General features: G+C 51.4%; 1 protein-coding gene and 1 pseudogene across 2 annotated transcripts in view; one reads left to right on the top strand and one right to left on the bottom strand.

Moving 5' to 3' along the window:
• Positions 1–20,027, bottom strand: part of NCS1 (neuronal calcium sensor 1) — a 61,224-nt gene that overhangs the window by 11,231 nt on the left and 29,966 nt on the right. Inside the window, exons 3-7 of one of the 2 annotated variants that reach the window (XM_029203783.1) lie at positions 12,891–13,029; positions 11,088–11,166; positions 9,537–9,625; positions 9,099–9,176; positions 6,227–6,344 (exon numbers count right to left, since the gene is read on the bottom strand). In XM_029203783.1, the coding sequence (XP_029059616.1) occupies positions 6,246–6,344; positions 9,099–9,176; positions 9,537–9,625; positions 11,088–11,166; positions 12,891–13,029 (484 nt within the window). In that variant the 3' untranslated portion in view covers positions 6,227–6,245. Of the gene's footprint in view, positions 1–6,226; positions 6,345–9,098; positions 9,177–9,536; positions 9,626–11,087; positions 11,167–12,890; positions 13,251–20,027 lie in introns of those variants that run through there. The other variant, XM_029203782.1, reaches the window with a different exon arrangement.
• Positions 16,702–17,532, top strand: LOC114883860 (annotated as a pseudogene).

Here is a 20,027-nt window from a genome sequence, read left to right as displayed (position 1 = left end):
ACAGGCTCGCTGAATGGATACAAAAACAAGACCCGTATATATGCTGTCTACAAGAGACCCACTTCAGACCTAGGAACACATACAGACTGAAAGTGAAGGGATGGAAAAAGATATTCCATGCAAATGGAAATCAAACGAAAGCTGGAGGGGCTTCCCTGGTGGCGCACTGGTTAAGAATCCGCCTGCCAATGCAGGGGACACGGGTTCGAGCCCTGGTCCGGGAAAATCCCACATGCCACGGAACAACTAAGCCCGTGCACCACAACTACTGAGACTGCACTTTAGAGCCCACGAGCCACAGCTACGGAAGCCAGCGAGCCATAACTACTGAAGCCCATGTGCCTAGAGCCTGTGCTCCACAACAAGAGAAGCCACTGCAATGAGAAGCCCGCACACCACAACAAAGAGTAGCCCCCGCTCGCCGCAACTAGAGAAAGCCCACACACAGCTATGAAGACTCAATGCAGCCAAAAAAAAAAAAAAAAAAATTGATAAACCCTTAGCCAGACTCATCAAGAAAAAAAGAGGCAAATCAATAAAATTAGAAATGAAAAGGGAGAAATCACAACTGACACCGCAGAAATACAAAGGATTATAAGAGACTACTACAAACAACTATATGCCAATAAAATGGACAACCACGAAGAAATGGACAAATTCTTGGGAAGGTACAACTTTCCAACACTGAACCAGGAAGAATTAGAAAATATAAACAGACCTATCACAAGTAATGAAATTGAAACCGTAATTAAAAATCTTCCAACAAACAAAAGTCCAAGACCAGATGGCTTCACAGGTGAATTCTATCAAACATTTAGAGAAGAGCTAACACCCATCCTTCTCAAACTCTTCCAAAAAACGGCAGAGGGAGAAACACTCCCAAATTCATTCTATGAAGCCACCATCACCCTGATACCAAAACCAGAAAAAGATATCATAAAAAAAGAAAATTATAGACCAAGATCACTGATGAACCTAGATGCAAAATTCCTGAACAAAATACTAGCAAACAGAATCCAATAGCAAATTAAAAGGATCATACACCATGATCAAGTGGGATTTATCCCAGGATGCAAGGATTCTTCAATATATGCAAATCAATCAATGTGATACACCACATTAACAAATTAAGGAATAAAAACCATGTGATCATCTCAATAGATGCAGAAAAAGCTTTTATCAAAATTCAACACCCATTTATGATAAAAACTCTCCAGAAAATGGGAAGAGAGGGAACCTACCTCAACACAATAAAGGCCATATATGACAAACCCACAGCAAGCATCATACTCAATGGTGAAAAACTGAAAGTATATCCACTAAGATCAGGAACAAGACAAGGATGTCCACTCTTACCACTCTTATTCAACGTAGTTTTGGAAGTCCTAGCCACAGCAATCAGAGAAGAAAAAGAAATAAAAGGAATACAAGTTGGAAAAGAAGAAGTAAAACTGTCACTGTTTGCCAATGACACGATACTATACATAGAAAATCCTAAAGATGCCACCAGAAAACTACTAGAGCTAATCAATGAATTTGGTAAGGTTGCAGGATACAAAATTAATGTGCAGAAATCTCTGGCATTCGTATACACCAACAACGAAAAATCAGAAAGAGAAATTAAGGAAACACTCCCATTTACCATTGCAACAAAGAGAATAAAATACCTAGGAATAAACCTGCCTAAGGAGGCGAAAGACTTGTACTCAGAAAACTATAAAACACTGATGAAAGAAATCAAAGGTGACATAAACAGATGGAGAAGTACACCATGTTCTTGGATTGGAAGAATCAATATTGTGAAAACGACTTTACTACCCAAAGCAATCTACAGATTCAATGAAATCCCTATCAAACTACCAATGGCATTCTTCACAGAATTAGAACAAAAAATTTTACAATTCGTATGGAAACACAAAAGATCCCAAATAGCCAAAGCAATCTTGAGAAAGAAAAATGGAGTTGGAAGAATCAAGCTCCCTGACTTCAAAATATACCACAAAGCTACAGTAATCAAGACAGTATGGTACTGGCACAAAAACAGAAATATAGATCAATGGTAGAGGATAGAATGCCCAGAGATACGCCCTGCACATATGGGCACCTAATTTATGACAAAGGAGGCAAGAACATTCAGTGGGAAAAAGACAGCCTCTTCAATAAGTGGTGCTGGGAAAACTGGACAGTTACATGTAAAAGAATGAAATTAGAACACTACCTAACACCATACACAAAAATAAACTCCAAATGGATTAAAGACTTAAATGTAAGACGAGACACTATAAAACTCTTAGAGGAAAACATAGGAAAAAACACTCTGACATAAACCACAACAAGATCTTTTTATGACCCACCTCCTAGAGTAGCGGAAATAAAAACAAAAATAAACAAATGGGACTTAATTAAACTTAAAAGCTTTTGCACAGCAAAGGAAACCATAAATAAGACGAAAAGATAACCCTGAGAATGGGAGAAAATATTTGCAAATGAAAGAACAGACAAAATATACAAGCAGCTCATGGAGCTCAATATCAAAAAACAAACAATCCAGTTAAAAAATGGGCAGAAGACCTAAATAGACATTTCACCAAGGAAGACATACAGATGGCCAAGAGGCACATGAAAAGATGCTCAACATCACTAATTATTAGAGAAATGAAAATCAAAACTACAATGAGGTATCACCTCACACTGGTCAGAATGGCCATTTTCAAAAAATCTAGAAACAAATAAATGCTGGAAAGGGTGTGGTGAAAGGGAACCCTCCTGCACTGTTGGTGGGAATACAAACTGACACAACCACTATGGAAAACAGTATGGAGGTTCCTTAAAAAACTAAAATAGAACTACCATATGACCCAGCAATCCCACTACTGGGCATATACCCTGAGAAAGCCATAATTCAAAAAGAGACATGTACCACAATGTTCATTGCAGCACTATTTACAATAGCCAGGACATGGAACCAACCTAAATGTCCACTGACAGATGAATGGATAAGAAGATGTGGCACATATATACAATGGACTATTACTCAGCCATAAAAAGAAACGAAATTGAGTTATAGTGAGGTGGATGGATCTAGAGTCTGTCATACAGAGTGAAGTAAGCGAGAAGGAGAAAAACAAATACCGTATGCTAACACATATATATGGAATCTAAAAAAAAAAAAAAAATGGTACTGATGAACCTAGTTGCAGGGCAGGAATAAAGAGGTAGACATAGAAAATGGACATGAGGACATGGGATTGGAGGGCAAAGCTGGGGTGAAGTGAGGGTACCATCAACATATATATACTACAGAATGTAAAACCGTTGGCTGGTGGGAAGCAGCCACATAGCACAGGGAGATTGGCTCGGTGCTTTGCGATGACCTAGAGGGGTGGGATAGGGAGGATGGGAGGGAGGCTCAAGAGGGAGGGGATATGGGGACATGTGTATGCGTATGACTGACTCACTTTGTTGTGCAACATCAACTAACGGTATTGTGAAGCAATTATACTCCAATAAAGATGAAAAATTTTTTTAAAAAAATGGATAAGCAACAAGGACCTACTGTATAGCACAGGGAACTCTGCTCAATATTATGTAACAACCTAAATGGGAAAACTAACTTGAAAAAGAATAGAAAAAAAAAAGGTAGTGTATTTAAGTGGACAGGAATCCACTGATGATCCATAAAATGTATTCACACATACACACACACACACACACACACACACACACAAAATCAATCAGTGTAATTCATCATATTGACAACAAAAAAGAGAGAAAAGTCATATGAGCATCTTGATAAACGCAGAAAAGTTTGATAAAGTTCAATATCACTCATGATTTTTTAAAAAAACAAATAACTCCTACCAAACTAGAAAAGAGGGAAACTTTCTAAATCTGCTAAAATCTATGTACAAAGGACCTATAACAAGCATCGTAACTAATGGTGAATTATTGAAAGCTTTCTCCCAAGACTGAGACTGAGACAAGAATGTTCACCATCACTGCTCCTATGTGACTGGAGGGCCCAACCAGTGCAAGGAAGCAGGAAAAAGGAACAAAAGGCAGAGGGATAGGAAAGGAAGAAATAGAATGTAGGCAATCCAAAAGAATCTAAGGCAGACTCCTAGATTTAATAAATGAAGTTAGCAGGACCATGGATATATGATCAATAAACAAAAATCAACTGAATTTCTATAAATCAGAAACAAACAGAAAATACAATTTTAAAATTACTGTTTAAAACACCATCAAAAACTTAGGAATAAATCTACCAAAAGATGTGAAAGACCTTTTAGCTAAAAACAGCAAAATGTTATAGAGAAAAAAAGACCTAAACACAGAGAGAGATATACCATCTTCATGGACTGGAAGACAACATTATAAAGATGCCAATTCTCCCCCAAACTGAACAGTAGACTCAACTCAATCCCATTCAAAATCCCAGCGTGTGTGTGCGCGCGCGTGTGTGTAGACATTTATAAGTTGATTCTAAAATTTGTATAGAAATAGCCTAAAGTAGCCAAGGCGTTCTTAAAAAAGAAGTGATGGGATCTTGCTTCTCAAGATCGAGTTATAAAAAGACTGCGCTTTCACCTTGGGTTCTCCCTCTCCCTCCCTCCCAGAAAGCTTACCCTGGGGGAAGCCAGCCACCATGTTTTTAGGCAGCCCTGTGCAGAGGGCCACATGTTGAGGCCGCCAAACCAAATGAGTGAGCTTAGAAATGGGTCACCCCTGGCCAAGCCTTCAGATGAGACCGCAGTCCTGGCCAACAGCTGAAGATCATTCCAGTTTACCTCCTACAGAGGGGTTTCCCAGGACATGGGACTTTTGGCACTAAATCCGGGACAGTCCCGGGCAAACTGGGATGGTTGGCCACCCTCCTGACAGCTTGGCTGCATCCTCATGAGAGACCTTGGGCCCCAGGCACCCAACAAAGCTGTCCCCAAATTCCTGATGTTTGTTCTTTTCAGCTGTTTTGCGGGACTGCAGTGTGCAGCAAGATAACTAAGACAGCACAGCACAAAATGTGATGGTAAAACGGAGGATGCACATACGACAAGGTGCCCAACTTCAGTGCTCATCAGTGAGACGCAAATTCAGATTACAGCAAGCTATCATGACACGCCCACCAAAACGGCTGAAATTTTAAAAGACAGAGAACACCCAGTGCTGGCAAGGATGTGGGGCAATGGGAGTCGGAGATGGTACAGCCATGTTGGAAAACTTCTGGAAGTATCTACTAAAGCTAAATATACACACATTCTATGTCCCAGCAATTCTACTCTTAGATCTATATCAAGAGGATGCACCATCCGTCCACCAGGAGACACGTACAAGAGTGTTTGTAAAACAATGGTCAGAAGAACCTAGGGGAAAGACAGGAATAAAGATGCAGACCTACTAGAGAATGGACTTGAGGATATGGGGAGGGGGAAGGGTAAGCTGTGACAGAGTGAGAGAGCGGCACGGACATATATGCACTACCAAACGTAAAATAGATGGCTAGTGGGAAGCAGCCGCATAGCACAGGGAGATCAGCTCAGTGCTTTATGACCACCTAGAGGGGTGGGATAGGGAGGGTGGGAGGGAGGGAGACACAAGAGGGAAGAGATATGGGGACATATGTATATATATAGCTGATTCACTTTGTTATACAGCAGAAACTAACACACCATTGTAAAGCAATTATACCCCAATAAAGATGTTAAAAAAAAAAAAAAAGAGCCAGGAAAAAAAAAAAAAGAGTGTTCGTAGCTGGACAGGACCATGGGAATCAGTTCTCTGCCAGCAACAGAGGCCTCTGTGGGCCATCATCCTGCACTTAACGGAAATCTGGGCAAAAAAAGAAACCACGTTGGAGCTATTGATCAAGAGAGCAGAAGCTGAGGTCTTCAGCCACCCCAATGGAGAAAAGATGAGAGACTCCTGTTCTCCCAGGCCCCTGGCCCTGGCTGAGAACTGGTATTTTCAAAGTGTTTTCAACCCAGGGAAACTTCTATTCAAGTCAACTCTCAGGCTGAATCTGGGTATATAAAAATGACAAAAATAGAGGAGCCCTGGCTGACGTGAAGGCCCTGCCTCCTAGGCCTCCCTTACTAGCTATGCACCAACTGGGCAGACCCTGATTCCCCCCCGGGAAACTCAGGTACTTATCTGCCAACCCCAAGTGTCCTGAGGCTGGGTTTGCCCCCTTTCCCCCACCCCAGGCCCCAAGTCCCCCTCCACTAACCTCAGCTCTGGGCCTTGGACTATACCAGCCCGTCGTAGAGGGACAGCGCCTGCACGATAGACGGGTCCGCCTTGGATCCTTCCTGGAACTCCTGCAGCGTCAGCTTCCCGTCGGCATTCTGCAAGCAGAGAGAGGAGGGTGAAGGTGAGGGGACAACCAACCTCCCAGGACAGGGGCCTCTGCCCTGGGCCCTGGACACTCCCTCCCCAAGCCCAGCCCAGGGCTGCTTCCAAAAGAGCTTCCACAGTTAAGTCAGGAGGGAGGCAAGGCAGCTCATTAGGTGGGAGGGGTCAGGCATAGACAGACGCAGGCACTTCCTGGCTGGGTGACCTTGGGCACACGACCCACCTCTCTGGGCCCTTGTTTCCTCATCTGGAGACTGGAAAGAATTGAACAGCTTCTTCAGGGCACTGAGGTGAGCACTCCTTGGGCTCAAGCTGTGTAAAGTGTTCGGCAGGCCGGAAGCACCCGATAACTCCACAGTTATCACCCTCACTGCTGTTCATCCCCACAGAGGGTGTTAATCCCACAGGGCTGAGAGCCTGATGCATTTCTCTGGGGTCACCCTTGGGAGGGCATTTAAGCGATCCCCCGGGAGACCTACAAGAAGGCTGGACGGAGCCCACGTAAAGGGGCTTTAGTGGGTCTCTTGCAGAAGCAAATGGTTTGGGCCAGAATCCCTTCCCCTGGAGCATCTTGCAAGGAAACCCGTGAGAGCAAAAGAAAAAGGCCTTGGAAGCCACCCACAGCCTGCACCCAGAGAGAGAGATGGTGACGAGGTTTCCACAAGCTCCGCAGGCAGACCTTGAGGGTCGTCTACCGTGGGCCCCGTTCACGCTATGTGTGCGCTTGGTCTCATGGGGTCCTCACAGCCGCTCTAAGAAGAGGGGCTGCTCTTATCACCATTTCACCGGTGAGGATGCCGGGGCTCAGTCAGCTATCCAGGGCCCCCTGGCTGCTAACTGGGGAAGCCAGATTTACACCCAGTCTGACTACAGCGTGGACTTTGCTTCCCAAAATAAGGGATGTCTGAATTGGGGGTGCGGGGGATTTAACACCTTGGTGTTAAATAACACTGAACCACCCTGCGAGAAGTTAGTCTTCTCTGCCTTACTCTATGGACACATCTTCTGATTATTATCAGCAGCCCAGCGTGGTCTGAGCCTCTGTGTCTTTACTGCCTCTCTGACATACGATCTCACTTTTTTAAATTAAGGCAGTAACGCCTCAGGCTCAAAGCTTTCAGGGCAGGCACCTGTACCTAGCCAGAATGTAATAATAAGCCCAAGGTCACTGTTCATTTGAATTCTTTTATTGAAGGCAAGCAATAGTGGGTTTCCTTACCACCTTGATATCAAATTCCAGTTTAAAACAAAGTTATTTCCAGTTTAAAAAAAAGTTTGGTATAAAGAAGGGTTTTGTTTTTTTTTTTTTTTTCGGTACGCAGGCCTCTCACTGTTGTGGCCTCTCCCGTTGCGGAGCACAGGCTCCGGACGCGCAGGCCCAGCAGCCATGGCTCACGGGCCCAGCCGCTCCGCGGCATGTGGGATCTTCCCGGAGCGGGGCACGAACCCATGTCCCCTGAGCGGCAGGCGGACTCTCAACCACTGTGCCACCAGGGAAGCCCTAAAGAAGCGTTTCTTAACCTGGGGTCTGAGAACAGAATTCAGCAGGCCTGTGAACTAAAATGGGAAAAAATGAGGTTTTTCTTTTCACTAACTTATAACTGAAATTTAGCTCTTCCTTCCATAATGAATCTAGGTAACGATCTCCCACAGAACCAGCAGTACCTGTGGCTTTGTCAACTGTGGGGATCGAGGCATTTTTATAACACTCCACGGTTGCTGTAGGCATCACCTGTACATATCATTGGTTCGAAATTGTGGGGTGGTTAAACCACTGTAACTCATCATCCAATGTGTTCATAAAGAAGCTCATATACCACATCACATATTCTTTTAAAAAAAATTTTGATAGCTGCATTCCAAAATAGCTTCCTTCTTAATCCTGTGGATTTTATCTGATGCACTTAAAACCATTACTCTGAGAAGTCCACAGACAACTTCTCCAGAATGCCCACATTTCTTGTCCATGGCAAAAAGTTTAAAAGGTTAAGAATCTTGGGACTTCCCTGGTGGCGCAGTGGTTAAGAATCCGCCTGCCAGGGCTTCACTGGTGGCACAGTGGTTGAGAGTCCGCCTGCCAATGCAGGGGACGCAGGTTCGTGCCCCGGTCCGGGAAGGTCTCACATGCCGCGGAGCGGCTGGGCCCGTGAGCCATGGCCGCTGAGCCTGTGCGTCCGGAGCCTGTGCTCCGCAACGGGAGAGGCCGCAACAGTGAGAGGCCCACATACCGCAAAAAAAAGAATCCGCCTGCCAATGCTGCGGACATGGGTTCGATCCCTGGTCTGGGAAGATCCCACATGCCGCAGAGCAACTAAGCCCGTGCGCCACAACGACTGAGCCTGCGCTCTAGAGCCCGCAAGCCACAACTACTGAGCCCGCGTGCCACAACTACTGAAGCCCACACGCCTAGAGCCCATGCTCCGCAACAAGAGAAGCCACTGCAATGAGAAGCCCACACACCGAAACGAAGAGCAGCCTCCGCTCTCGCCACAACTAGAGAAAAGCCCGCGCACAGCAACAAAGACCCAACGCAGCCAAAAATAGATAAATAAATTAATTAATTAATTTTTAAAAATAAGTAAAGAATCTTAGTTGATCAAAGAGAAAGTGTTGGACAAATTTACTTAAAACCCTGGATGTCTGAAGGGGACGGCTGCCAACTGGACCAGTGGACGTCACACCAGGTGTGCTGCCTGCCTCGAGCCAGGCCCATAGGTGGTCACTGGCACCTACGGGAGGGGTCTCACCTTGTCCATCATGGCGAAGATTCGGTCCACCCGCTTCTCGGGGGTGTTCTCCTCCTCGGGGAGTTCCACGGTGTTCCCCTGCCAGGGACAGACAAGGTGGGGGGCTGGCTCCTGGCACTCTGGGCTTTGGGCCCCTTTCCCAAAAATATGCTCCCCAGACCTGGGCAGGTTCCAGATGAGGACCCCTCTGCCTCCCACTCCCCGCAATGTCCCCCGCCATCTGTAATTCTGCTCCAGAACCTCGCACCCACCCGAGCCCCCATCTGCCAGCCCAGCTGGAGATGTGCTAAGCGGCCCCAAGCAGTGACCCTTACCTGACCAACGCTTGCCCCGGTCAGGAGAGCAGTCCCACGGGGGTGCCTCCTCTGGGACAGGCCCAGTCACTAAATTTGATGCCCCTACTGCCTCCCCCTACCCCATAGGACCCGGGCCTCTCACCACCATCTGGTAAATGGCGTCCACTATATCCAGCATCTCGTTTCTGGTGATGTAGCCATCGTTATCCAAGTCGTAGAGCTTGAAGGCCCCTGCGGTCAACCAGCCAGGGCAGAGTGACCCCCGGTCCGGGGAAGGGGGTGCTGCTCCCCGCCCCACCGCACTGCACCACAGCCCCATTATTCATCCAATCAATGAATATTTACATCAAAACAGACGGGACACGCGCACGCGCACGCACGGCGCCGTTTCAACTAGGGTTATTAAAAAAAAATCTAAATATAAAAAGGAGCGGGGTGGGGGGGGCTTCCCTGGTGGCGCAGTGGTTGAGAGTCCGCCTGCCAATGCAAGGGATGCGGGTTCGTGCCCCCGTCCGGGAAGATCCCACAGGCCATGGAGCGGCTGGGCCCGTGAGCCATGGCCGCTGAGCCTGCGCGTCCGAAGCCTGTGCTCCGTAACGGGAGAGGCCACGGCGGTGAGGGGCCCGCGTACCGCAAAAAAAAAAAAAAAAAAAAAAAAAAAAAAGGAGGGGGCACTGAATCTGCAAGAGCTGAGGCTGGAGCTGTGGGAGGGAGGGGACCCCAGGAGGAGCCCTAAAGGCCCCCCTCTCCTTCCCCATGCCCCCGCCTCTGCCTCCTTTCAGCCCACTTCCTTTCCACAATTACACTGTATCCTGCTGGGATCAACTTAGAAAATAAAATAATATGCCTGGGGGGGAGGGCAGGAGCTTCTGCATAAATAAAATCCTCTTTTATTCCTAAAAAGAGAAAGAAAAAGAAACTGCCGCGTTTTCTCGGTGCTGACGCAAAGCAGTGAAAGTGTCTCCGTGGGGAGTGAGCTCTGGCCCAGCTGTTTTCATCTTCTCTCCAGATCCCTCTCGCAGCAGCAGGAGCCTGCACACGCTCCCCTCTGAATCCTTCTCTCATCCCTCCTCAGGGCCTCGCACATGCTGTTTCCCTTGACTGGAACCCTCTTCCCTCCTCCCTCCCTGGCACCTTCACCCTTCCCAGCTCAGCTCCCGACTCATAACAGGGTCAGTTCCTCTCTTCCCTCTTCCTGCCTCGCCTGCAGCTTTCTGGGATCTTTTGGATAAGGTCCCTGAGCTAGACTGACAGCCGCGAGGGCAGGTGCCCGTCTATCTGATGCACCCGTGGGTCCTGGCCTCTGCTCAGCACTGACACGTGGCCATGTTTGGTCAACATCTGTTGGGTGAACCAGTAAATAAGTGAATGAATGAGATCAGTCATCAAAACAGCCTCCTAAGTAGTGGATCCAGCCCTGGAACCAGGTCTTTTAACTCCACGCTGTCCTGCCCGAGGTCCCACGTCTGCACCTGCTCAGATGCCCCTTTGCTCCCGCCCCATCTGTCCACACATCTCAGGAAGATACGTTCCTCCTGCCTGGCCTCCTCCAAGAAACTGCCTCTGACCTGGAGGGGCAGGACATCTGTGCCACTCTCAGCCCCAGACAGATGACCTGGCCCAGGTAGTTGGCCTCCCTCCCGCCTGGGACCGCCCAGTGGCCGCCCCATAGAGCCCAGGGGGCAGGACTTACACCGCAGCTTCTCATCCAGGGTTCCCCTCGAGGTCACCGACAGCGCCTGGATGAACTCAGAGAACTCAATCCGCCCATCCTGCAGGAGAGAGGGGAGTGGGGGTGGGCCTCAGTTAGCGCTGAGTCACCTGGTCAGGCTGCACCTTGGGCAGGTGGTGATGGGCGGCAGCAGGTACCAGACACCCAAGTGGAGAGTGCGGGAGTGAAGGAATGAGGGTGACGAGAAGGAAGGGGATGGGGAGAGGGTAGGATTAGAAATGGGAAAAGGGGACTTCCCTGGCAGTCCAGTGGTTAAGACTCTGCGCTCCCAATGCAGGGGGCACGGGTTTGATCCCTGGTTGGGGAACAAAGATCTCACGTGCTGCATGGTGTGGCCAAAAAAAAAAGAGGGAAAATCCAGGCAGGAGGGACAGGGAAAAGGGTGAGGCCAAAGGGAGAGCCTGACACTCCACATCTGGTGGGAGGAAGAGGGACCACCAGCACACAAGACCCTCTGGGCAGGAGTCACCCCGAAACCCCTTTCTCCTCGGCCTTGAACCACAGGCTCAGGGGCTTTAGAAAAAGGTGGGGCTCTGGACTGTTCAATCCTATTTATTTTGCAAATAAGGAAACTGAGGTCCGGAGAGGCCAGAGCTCTTCCCAGGGCCAGGCAGTGTGATCGTCAGCTGAGGCCACCTGCGGAGAAAGCCAGGGCGTGACAGAGCAGAAAAAATCCAAGTGCCCTACAGCATGGAGCGTGGAAAAAAGTTACAGTACGTCCACCTTGAATACAAGTGAGCCAGGAAATATGCCAGTGTGGCACAGAGTCTGGAGGACTGCAGATGCCCCAGTGGTGGATATGCCAACTGTCAGGGTGGCCGTCACCAGGAAGGGACACGCTGCAACACGGATAAGCCTTGAAAACACGATGCTCAGTGAAAGAAGCCAGGCACAAAAGATCCCATATTATATGATTCTCAGTTTCTTCATCTGCAAAATGGGGGCAATTAAAAGGCATCCCTACAGGTAGCTGGTTGTAAGGTCTCACTAAAAATAATCCACATAGCAACTAAGCCCGTGCACCACAACTACTGAGCCTGCACCTTAGAGCCCACGAGCCACAGCTACCGAGCCCGCGTGCTGCAACTACCGAGCCCGCGCACCTAGAGCCCGTGCTCCGCAACAAGAGAAGCCACCGCAGTGAGAAGCCCGTGCACCACAACGAAGAGTAGCCCCCCGCTCGCCGCAACTAGAGAAAGCCCGTGCGCAGCAACGAAGACCCGACGCAGCCAAGAATAAAATAAATAAATAAATAAACCTATTTAAGAAATAAAATCCACATAAAGAGTGTAGAACGTAGTAAACGTTCAGTAAATGTCAGTTGTGATTGTAAATCCTGTTATTATCCCTGGCGGAATCTACATTTTGTGCTTGTAAGAAAAGGGTCAAGGTATACATATGTGTGCACGTGTGTATACGTGTATGTCTGTGTGCATGGTATGTGTGTGCATACACGGATCTCTGTGGGTTCCTTGTGCATGTGTGAGCTCCTGCAATGTACATACGTGCATGCATTTGTGTACAATGAGTGCATGTATGTTTGTGTGTGCACGCATGCATTTGTGTGCGTCTGTGTATAAGCACGTGTGGGTGTGCACGCATGTGCGTGCGTTTGTGTGTATATGTGTGTGTGTGAGCGCACACGTCTGTGTTCCTTCTCTGGAATGCAACATCAGCAGGACAGCGTGGGTGTGGAGCCGCGCAGGCTGCCGCAGGAGGGAGGGGACTCCAGGCTGGCACAGGCCCTGTCAATTCCCAGCTCACCTTGTTTTCATCAAAGACGTTGAAAACAAATGTGGCGAACTTGGTGGGGTCTCCAAATGGGAAGAACTGCTTGTAGATCTTCTGGAAGCCCGCTGCGTCCAGCTGCCCGCTGGGGCAGTCCTTGATGAAGCCTTTGTACCTGGAGGTAGAGGCCAGGTGAGAGAGGGTAAAGGAGACTCCAGCATCACCCACCTGCCGGGAGCTCCTGCCCAGCGCCCTGGAAGCCTGTGAGTCCCTGTCCAGGGAGACAGTGCCACACGGGGTTGTGAGCACAGACCTGGACTCTACAGGCATGGGCTCATCCCACCTCTGCCTCTCGCTAGCTGTGTGACCTGGGACAGGTGGCCACACCTCTCTTAGCCTCATCTGTCCCAAAGGGATAAGAGTCACTTGGCCACTCGGCCCCCTGCTCCACACAGGTGACTAAAACAAAACTTGCATGAACGACCTCCCGGAAGTCCCGCTCTCGCACAAGGTACTCCCTCCTCCCCGACCCTCTCCACTGAGCCCCTCCCGGAGCCAGGCAGGCTGGTGGTGCTGGTGGCGCTGGTGGGCAGAGCCACCATATGGGGCCGGCAGCTGGCTCCTCCCACATGCCTGCACCCCCCAGTGTGCACACACCCGCTCCCCTGCCTCTGTTCCCAGAGAACTGTGTAAACGACACGGGAGCCGCCCAGCAAGCTCGGAGGGCATCCTGGTGGTTTCCAACTGGACCTGTCCACCCTGCATTCCCAGTGCCCAGGGACCCTCCAGATACCCGGCCAGCTGATGGCAACATGGCTTTGCAGCCCAAATCCCAGTCCTGCCATTTGCTAGCTGCATTCTCAGGCAGGTGCCTTCACCTCTCTGAGCCTGACTCTCCTCATCTATAACCAGGGACAGCTATCACATCCATCTTGTGGGGACTGCATGAGGTGATGACGTAGCATACTTGGCACAGGGCTGGACGTAAAAAATAAGCAATGGCGTGATCTTTAGTATCATGACCTCAATGTGTTCTTTTATTTTTTTATTTTTTATTTTCTTTTCTGTACATGGGCCTCTCACTGTTGTGGCCTCTCCCGTTGCGGAGCACAAGCTCCGGACGCGCAGGCTCAGTGGCCATGGCTCACGGGCCCAGCCGCTCCACGGCATGTGGGATCATTCCCGGACCGGGGCACAAACCCGTGTCCCCTGCATCGGCAGGCGGACTCTCAACCACTGCGCCACCAGGGAAGCCTCAATGTGCTCTTTTAAATCAATTCATAAGTTGGCTCCTGCGTGTAGCTTGGCAACTCCAACCAGGACACACATTCCCCTGAGGAGGATTCCCAGCACAAAGAGGGGCTAGAGAGAGGGGTCAGCTATTATCAGCTACCAGCTGCTACCTCTGCTGGACCACTGTCTGCTGGGAACTTTGCAAACCTGATTCTCCTGGAACGCCCATAACAGCCCTATGAGCAATGTACTATGATGAAGCCCTTTTTGGCCACGTGGCTTGTGGGATCTTAGCTCCCGGACCAGGGATTGAACCTGGGCCCCAGCAGTGAAAGTGCGGAGTCCTAACCACTGGGCCGCCAGGGAAGTCCCAAGCCCATTTTAAAGATGAGGAAGCTGAGGCTTTGAGACGGGGAGATCTGCAAGTCCTTGCGGCCCAGACTGGAGCCGAGGTGGGGTTCAAAGTAACCACTGATGGGGCCAGATGCTCAGAGACACGGGCTCACTGAAGACGTCCCCTCCCCCACCAGCCCCACTGTTCTCTGGTCTACCCAGGGCCATTCTCCCGTCACATCCCGGGAAAGTTGCTGGTGGCGCCATGACTGAGGGCCGTATACACAGAGAGCATGTGGAGAAGCCACTGTCCCTCCACCCATCAGAGAACAAGCTAAGGGGCCCAGGCTGGGTGAAGGGACACGCAGGGCACCGGAAGTAGGGAGCCTTGGGAATTCTGAGGCCTAAGTGATCAAGGTCAGATGTCAGAAAGAAAGCAAGACAAGACTCTTGCTAACATGTCAGCGGTTCCTTAGGGGTGAGGGCGAGGCTGGGAGATGGAGTGGGGCGTGGCGTTGCGCTGCCGTAGGCACCCACCCTCCCGCAGTGCCCCCAGCAAGCATGAGGCTGTAAAAAATGGCTGGGCCTGTGCGTGCCTCCCCACCCACCCCCTGGGGCACCTCGAGGGGCCAGAGGCCCAGGGAGGCGGTCCCGGCCCAGTAACCAGGATCGCTGCCCCATCTTGCCACCACCTGCACCTCTGACAACAGCCCCATGCCGGGCACTGGCCTAAGCCTTCGTGGGCGGTTCCTCCTGCAGTCGCCACTCAGCCCTGCTCAGTGGGTTCAGTGATCCCCATTTCACAGATGAAGGCACTGAGGCACAGAGGTCAGGGCCCCTCCCACAGCAGGTACCAGAAAGGGACTCGGCCCCTCCGGGTCCCTCCCCTTGAAGCCTCCTTCCCAGCTGGGTGTTCCAGACTCAAACCTTCACATCTGGGCCAGGACGCAGAGCCAGAGAGGAGCGTTTCAGAGCCAAGATCTGGTCCATGACCCCAGGCCCCTGGGCAGGACGGGTCCCTGGGCAGGAGGAGGGAACAGGCCCGGCGCCAGACCGTGATGACCACAGGGGGGCACAGCCGGCTCTGGAGGCCAGAGGGGGGCCATCGCTTCCCCTTGTGTCCCCCAGAGCCTCCCATTTCCCCACAATGGCTGTGTGTCACTTGAGTAATTTGAAAAGATTATTAAAAACAATAAAGGGAGAACAAAAGGCACCCAGAGGCGTCTCAAGGCCCGGCCCCTGCGGGTGCCTGGCTCCTAGGAGGGAAGACAGTGCAGGTGCCGCAGCAGCGGGAGCTGTCGGTGCTGTGAGCACCTGCGGGGGGCCCTGAAGCTTTATTGGGGGCAGGTGGGTACAGGCAGGCTGGCCTCGGTGGGGAGCCTCCGGGGGACTATCTGGTTTCCCCTGCAGAGACTGTCACTGTCACTGTGGGGCCCCAGCTCCCTTGGTGCCATTAGCAGCAGGCCCACCCCCTCGGGGGCCCAATCGATGAGGGTTTGCTCCAGCCTGACGGCCCCGCCTCCTCTGGCCACACACCCTCACCGCCCCACGCCACCCATATTCCACACCCTGCCGCACTTTCTAGAGCTTGCCATGCCATGCAGCCGCCAGGCCTTTGGGCCTGCAGGTCCCTGTGCCTGCCCATCTGCCCCCCCATCCCTTGAACGACCCCAGCGCAGCGTGAACCACGCTGTGTCATGTTTGCCACCAGGCTGTGCCCTCCACCCAACAGTGAACTCCCGGTGCCCTGACACCTGGCACATAACAGGGGCTCAGTAAATGTCCAGTGAGCTCAATGAATGAGCTGAATGAATGAATGAACGAATGAACACCCAGAGAGAGGGAGAGGCCAGGTGTCAGGCGTCTTCTTCCTAAGCCCCGGGCACCGTGGTCAGAACCTGAGAACTCCGTGCAGATGGTTTTAGAGCACCGCAGATATATGCCCACCCCTCTGTGGACTGATGGGGAACTGGGGCCCAGAGAGGGAGAGAGACTGGCCCAAGGTCACACAGCAAGTTAGCAGCAGAAACAGGGCTCACACCCGGGACTCCTGCCTCCCAGGCTCCCTCTTCGCCAGGCTGCACTGGCCCCAGCCCCATGGAAAGCCAAGAGCCTGCTCCCCAAAATTGCATGACCGCATCCATCGTTCATCATCAGAAGATGGGGGGCGCCCTGCCTCGCTGGAGCGGAGAGGAGTAGGTCTGCCCCAGACGCCCCACTTGCCCCAGGCCCCAAATTTGCCCTTCAAGTCCTCACAGCTCTGAGGCCAGGACTTCCTGCCATGGTCCGATTCCGAGGTGCAGCCCAGCCCCCGTGGTGGGCCGAGCCAGGACACTCACCCAGGCACACACCCCCACCCACACCCCACGGCAGGCACCCAAGGGAGCTGCGGCTTAATAACAGAGCTCTTGCGACCAGCCTGAGCAGGTCGCAGAGCAGGTCTGGGGCCAGGCGGCAGTGACCCCGGCCCCGCCACGGCGCAGGCCTGGTACATGGACGACTCGGCTGACAACCCGCCGTGGCTCCACCACGTGGAGCCCATGCGCCCGGTCGGCCTGGAGCAGCTGCGCGGGCTCGGGGTCCTTTACAAATATGAGAATGATCCAGAATTAGAAAAGATCCGAAAAGAGAGAATCTACTCCTGGATGGACATAATAACCATAGGCGGAGACAAACTGCCAAATTACGAAGAAAAGATCAAGATGATTTACAAGGAGCATTTACACCTGGATGACAAGATTCGCGTCATCTTGGATGGCAGTGGGTACTTTGACGTGAGAGATAAAGAGGACAGGTGGATCCGGACCATCGTGGAGAAAGGAGACACGATCATTCTCCCTGCCGGGATTTACCACCGTTTCACACCGGACGGGAAGAAATACGAGAAGCCCATGCGGCTGTCTGTGGGAGACCCGGTGTGGACGGCATACAACCGGCCGGCTGACAAACTTCGAGGCCCAGAGGCAGAACCTGGAATTGCTGGAGCAGACAGCCTAGCGGTGCCCTGGGGCCTCGTGCACCCCGGCCCCCCTTGTGAAGGTTCCAGATGTGATGGCAGCAGAAAATCTGTCATTTTCTCCTTGCTTTTGTGTTGTAGACTTGAGGCTAGGTGAGCTTTCGTCTGCAAGATTGTTTGATCAGAATACATTTTAATGGAAGTGGCTACAGAACTTGTTCATACATGGAAGCACCTGTGGAAATCTGGGCAAATCCGTTCATTTTCTCTGATTCAGGATCAGTGGTCAGTGGCCCTGTGTCAGCTGGTGCCTTCAGCTCTGACCGAATGAATTTCATCTCCCCAGATGCAGCCATTTAGCTGCGCCATCTGGACAATTTTTGGACTTTAAGCAGATACCAGGCGAGGCCATGCCTGCCTTGTGCAGAGGGGTGACAGTGGATGACAGGATTGGGCAGAGAAAAGGTGCTTTTCTCCCAAAACACGGGGGAAGCTGGGGGTCGGTGGGGTGCCGTGGGGGACGAGCTGGCATGTTAGGGGGACACTCGCTTGCTTATGCCACTTTCTTGTTCAAAATATAGTAGCTGCCTTAACGTTAAAAGAAAATAAATAAAAATTTTAAAAATAACAGAGTTCCTGCCCAAGAATTCTATCCCAGGATGACTGAGAGATGTACGTGACTGCAGCCCCATCCCTGACCCAGGCTCAGGTTCCAACAGGCCTGGGCCTCTCCCTCTCCCCGCCCTCACCCCGTCTCTCCTTCAGACACGCTGCTACCTGGAAACCTGCTCTGGGGCCTGCCCTGTGCTCCAGTCCTGGCCCATCCTGTCTCACTGTGAGAGGGGCCCGAGCAAACCCCTTCCCTGCAATGCCCCCCAGTTTCCCTGCTGGTAAAATAAGTGACTTAGGCTAGATCAGGGTTTTTCCACCCACGCCACTGACATTTGGGGTCAGATGATTCTTGGTCATGGGGGTCTGTCCGGTGGTTTAGCGGCATCCCTGGCCTCCACCTGCTAGATGCCAGGAGCACGCCCGCCCCAGGTTATGACAACCCAAAGTGTCTCCAGACAGTGCCAAATATCCCCCCAGAGCAGAATCACTCCAGTGGAGAACCACGGGGCTAGATGGTCTCTGGGGACCCCCACAAAGCGGGGGAAAGGGTCTTCCCCAGTGTCTGCCTTCCACTGATCTGCAATTCTGAATAACAGGGACCTACTGAGAGCCGGGCACGGAGCTATGTGATTTCCAGGCACCATTTCACCAAATCGTCCCAACAGGCCCAGGAGGGGAGGATTATTATGCCCATTGTACAGATGGGGAAACTGAGGCTGGGGGCTGTTAAGTCTCCTGTCACAGGGCCTTCACACGGCATTTCTTTTGCCCGGCCCACTCCTTCCCCTCCTCCTTCCCACCTTTTTTCTTGGCTTCAGTGCATCTCCCCTAGAGAAGCCCGCTCTGGCCACCCAAGACCCCAGCCCACACACCGGTTGATATACTCACAGCACCCTGGCCCTGGCCTGGGCCTCGCAGCTGTGCCTGTAGCCTGTATGATGCCTGGGCCAGGGAGTGCACCACAGGGTCCGTCAGGGCAGGGACCCCGTCTTCTAGCTCACCCCGAATCTGCAGGGCCCACCGCAGGTGCTCAGTAAATACCTACTGGAGCTGCACAGTTAGCAAATGGGGAGCCACAACTGGACCCCTGCCACCGCCTCTGTGTGCGGCCAGTCACCAGCGAGGCCCGAAGCCTCCGTGGCCTGCTTTCCTCAGTGCCTTCTGCCTGACTCCAGACCAAGGGTGGAAGCAGCAGTAGTCCTGGCACTGTTGCTGGTGCAGGTTAGGCCGGGGAGGGGGAGTGAGGCACAAACAGCGTTCTGAGGAATTTATATGGAGACCACCCCTCCCACAACCGTGTTCAAGAGCAGGGGTCTCAACTCTCTTTGCGGATGGGAGGAGAAGCTGTGGAACCGAGCCTGGGACGTGGCACGGCTCCTGAGCTCCACACACCCAGTTTCCAGCCACCAGAGCACAGGTTTTCGGCACGGTTGACTGTGCTTGGGAACCAGCTCTCCACGACGGGGTGGAGACGAGAGAAAAAAGTCCCAGATTTGACAACTGCATTCTTAAGCCTCTTTAAAAGGGAAAGGGGAAAAAAAAAAGAAATCTGTCACTTCATAAAAACACTGAAGGCTGAATGCCACTTATAAAACACTCCCGACTCAACGCTGGGCTTCCTCCCTGTAAGCTTCCCACCCCGCCTCTAACCGCCACTGCGCCAGCCTGTGTCCCCCAGGGGACTCCAGCACCTCATCTCCCCCAGTCCCTGCTGCCCCCAGTGCTGGCCATGGGCCTGGCACATAATAGGTGCTCAGTAAAGATTTACGGAATGAATGAACCAACAAATGAGTGAAGGAATGAATGAGCGGATGAATGAATTAGTGAAAGAGTGAGAGAATGAATGAGGGGGTGAGCAAATGAGGGAGTGAGTGAATGAATGAAGGAGTAAGGGAGTGAATGAGGGAGTGAATGAATGAAGGAGTGACTGACTGAATGAATGAGGAGCAAATGAGTGACTGAATGAATGAGGGAGTGAATAAGTGACCAGATGAATGAATGAATGAGTGAATGAAGGCATGAGGCAGCAATGAGGGAGT

This window comes from Monodon monoceros, unplaced genomic scaffold, assembly GCF_005190385.1.
Source record: "Monodon monoceros isolate NGI ecotype Baffin Bay Population unplaced genomic scaffold, NGI_Narwhal_1 Super_Scaffold_5, whole genome shotgun sequence".
NCBI classification, from domain to species: domain Eukaryota; kingdom Metazoa; phylum Chordata; class Mammalia; order Artiodactyla; family Monodontidae; genus Monodon; species Monodon monoceros.
This window is presented reverse-complemented; position numbering and strand designations above follow the sequence as displayed.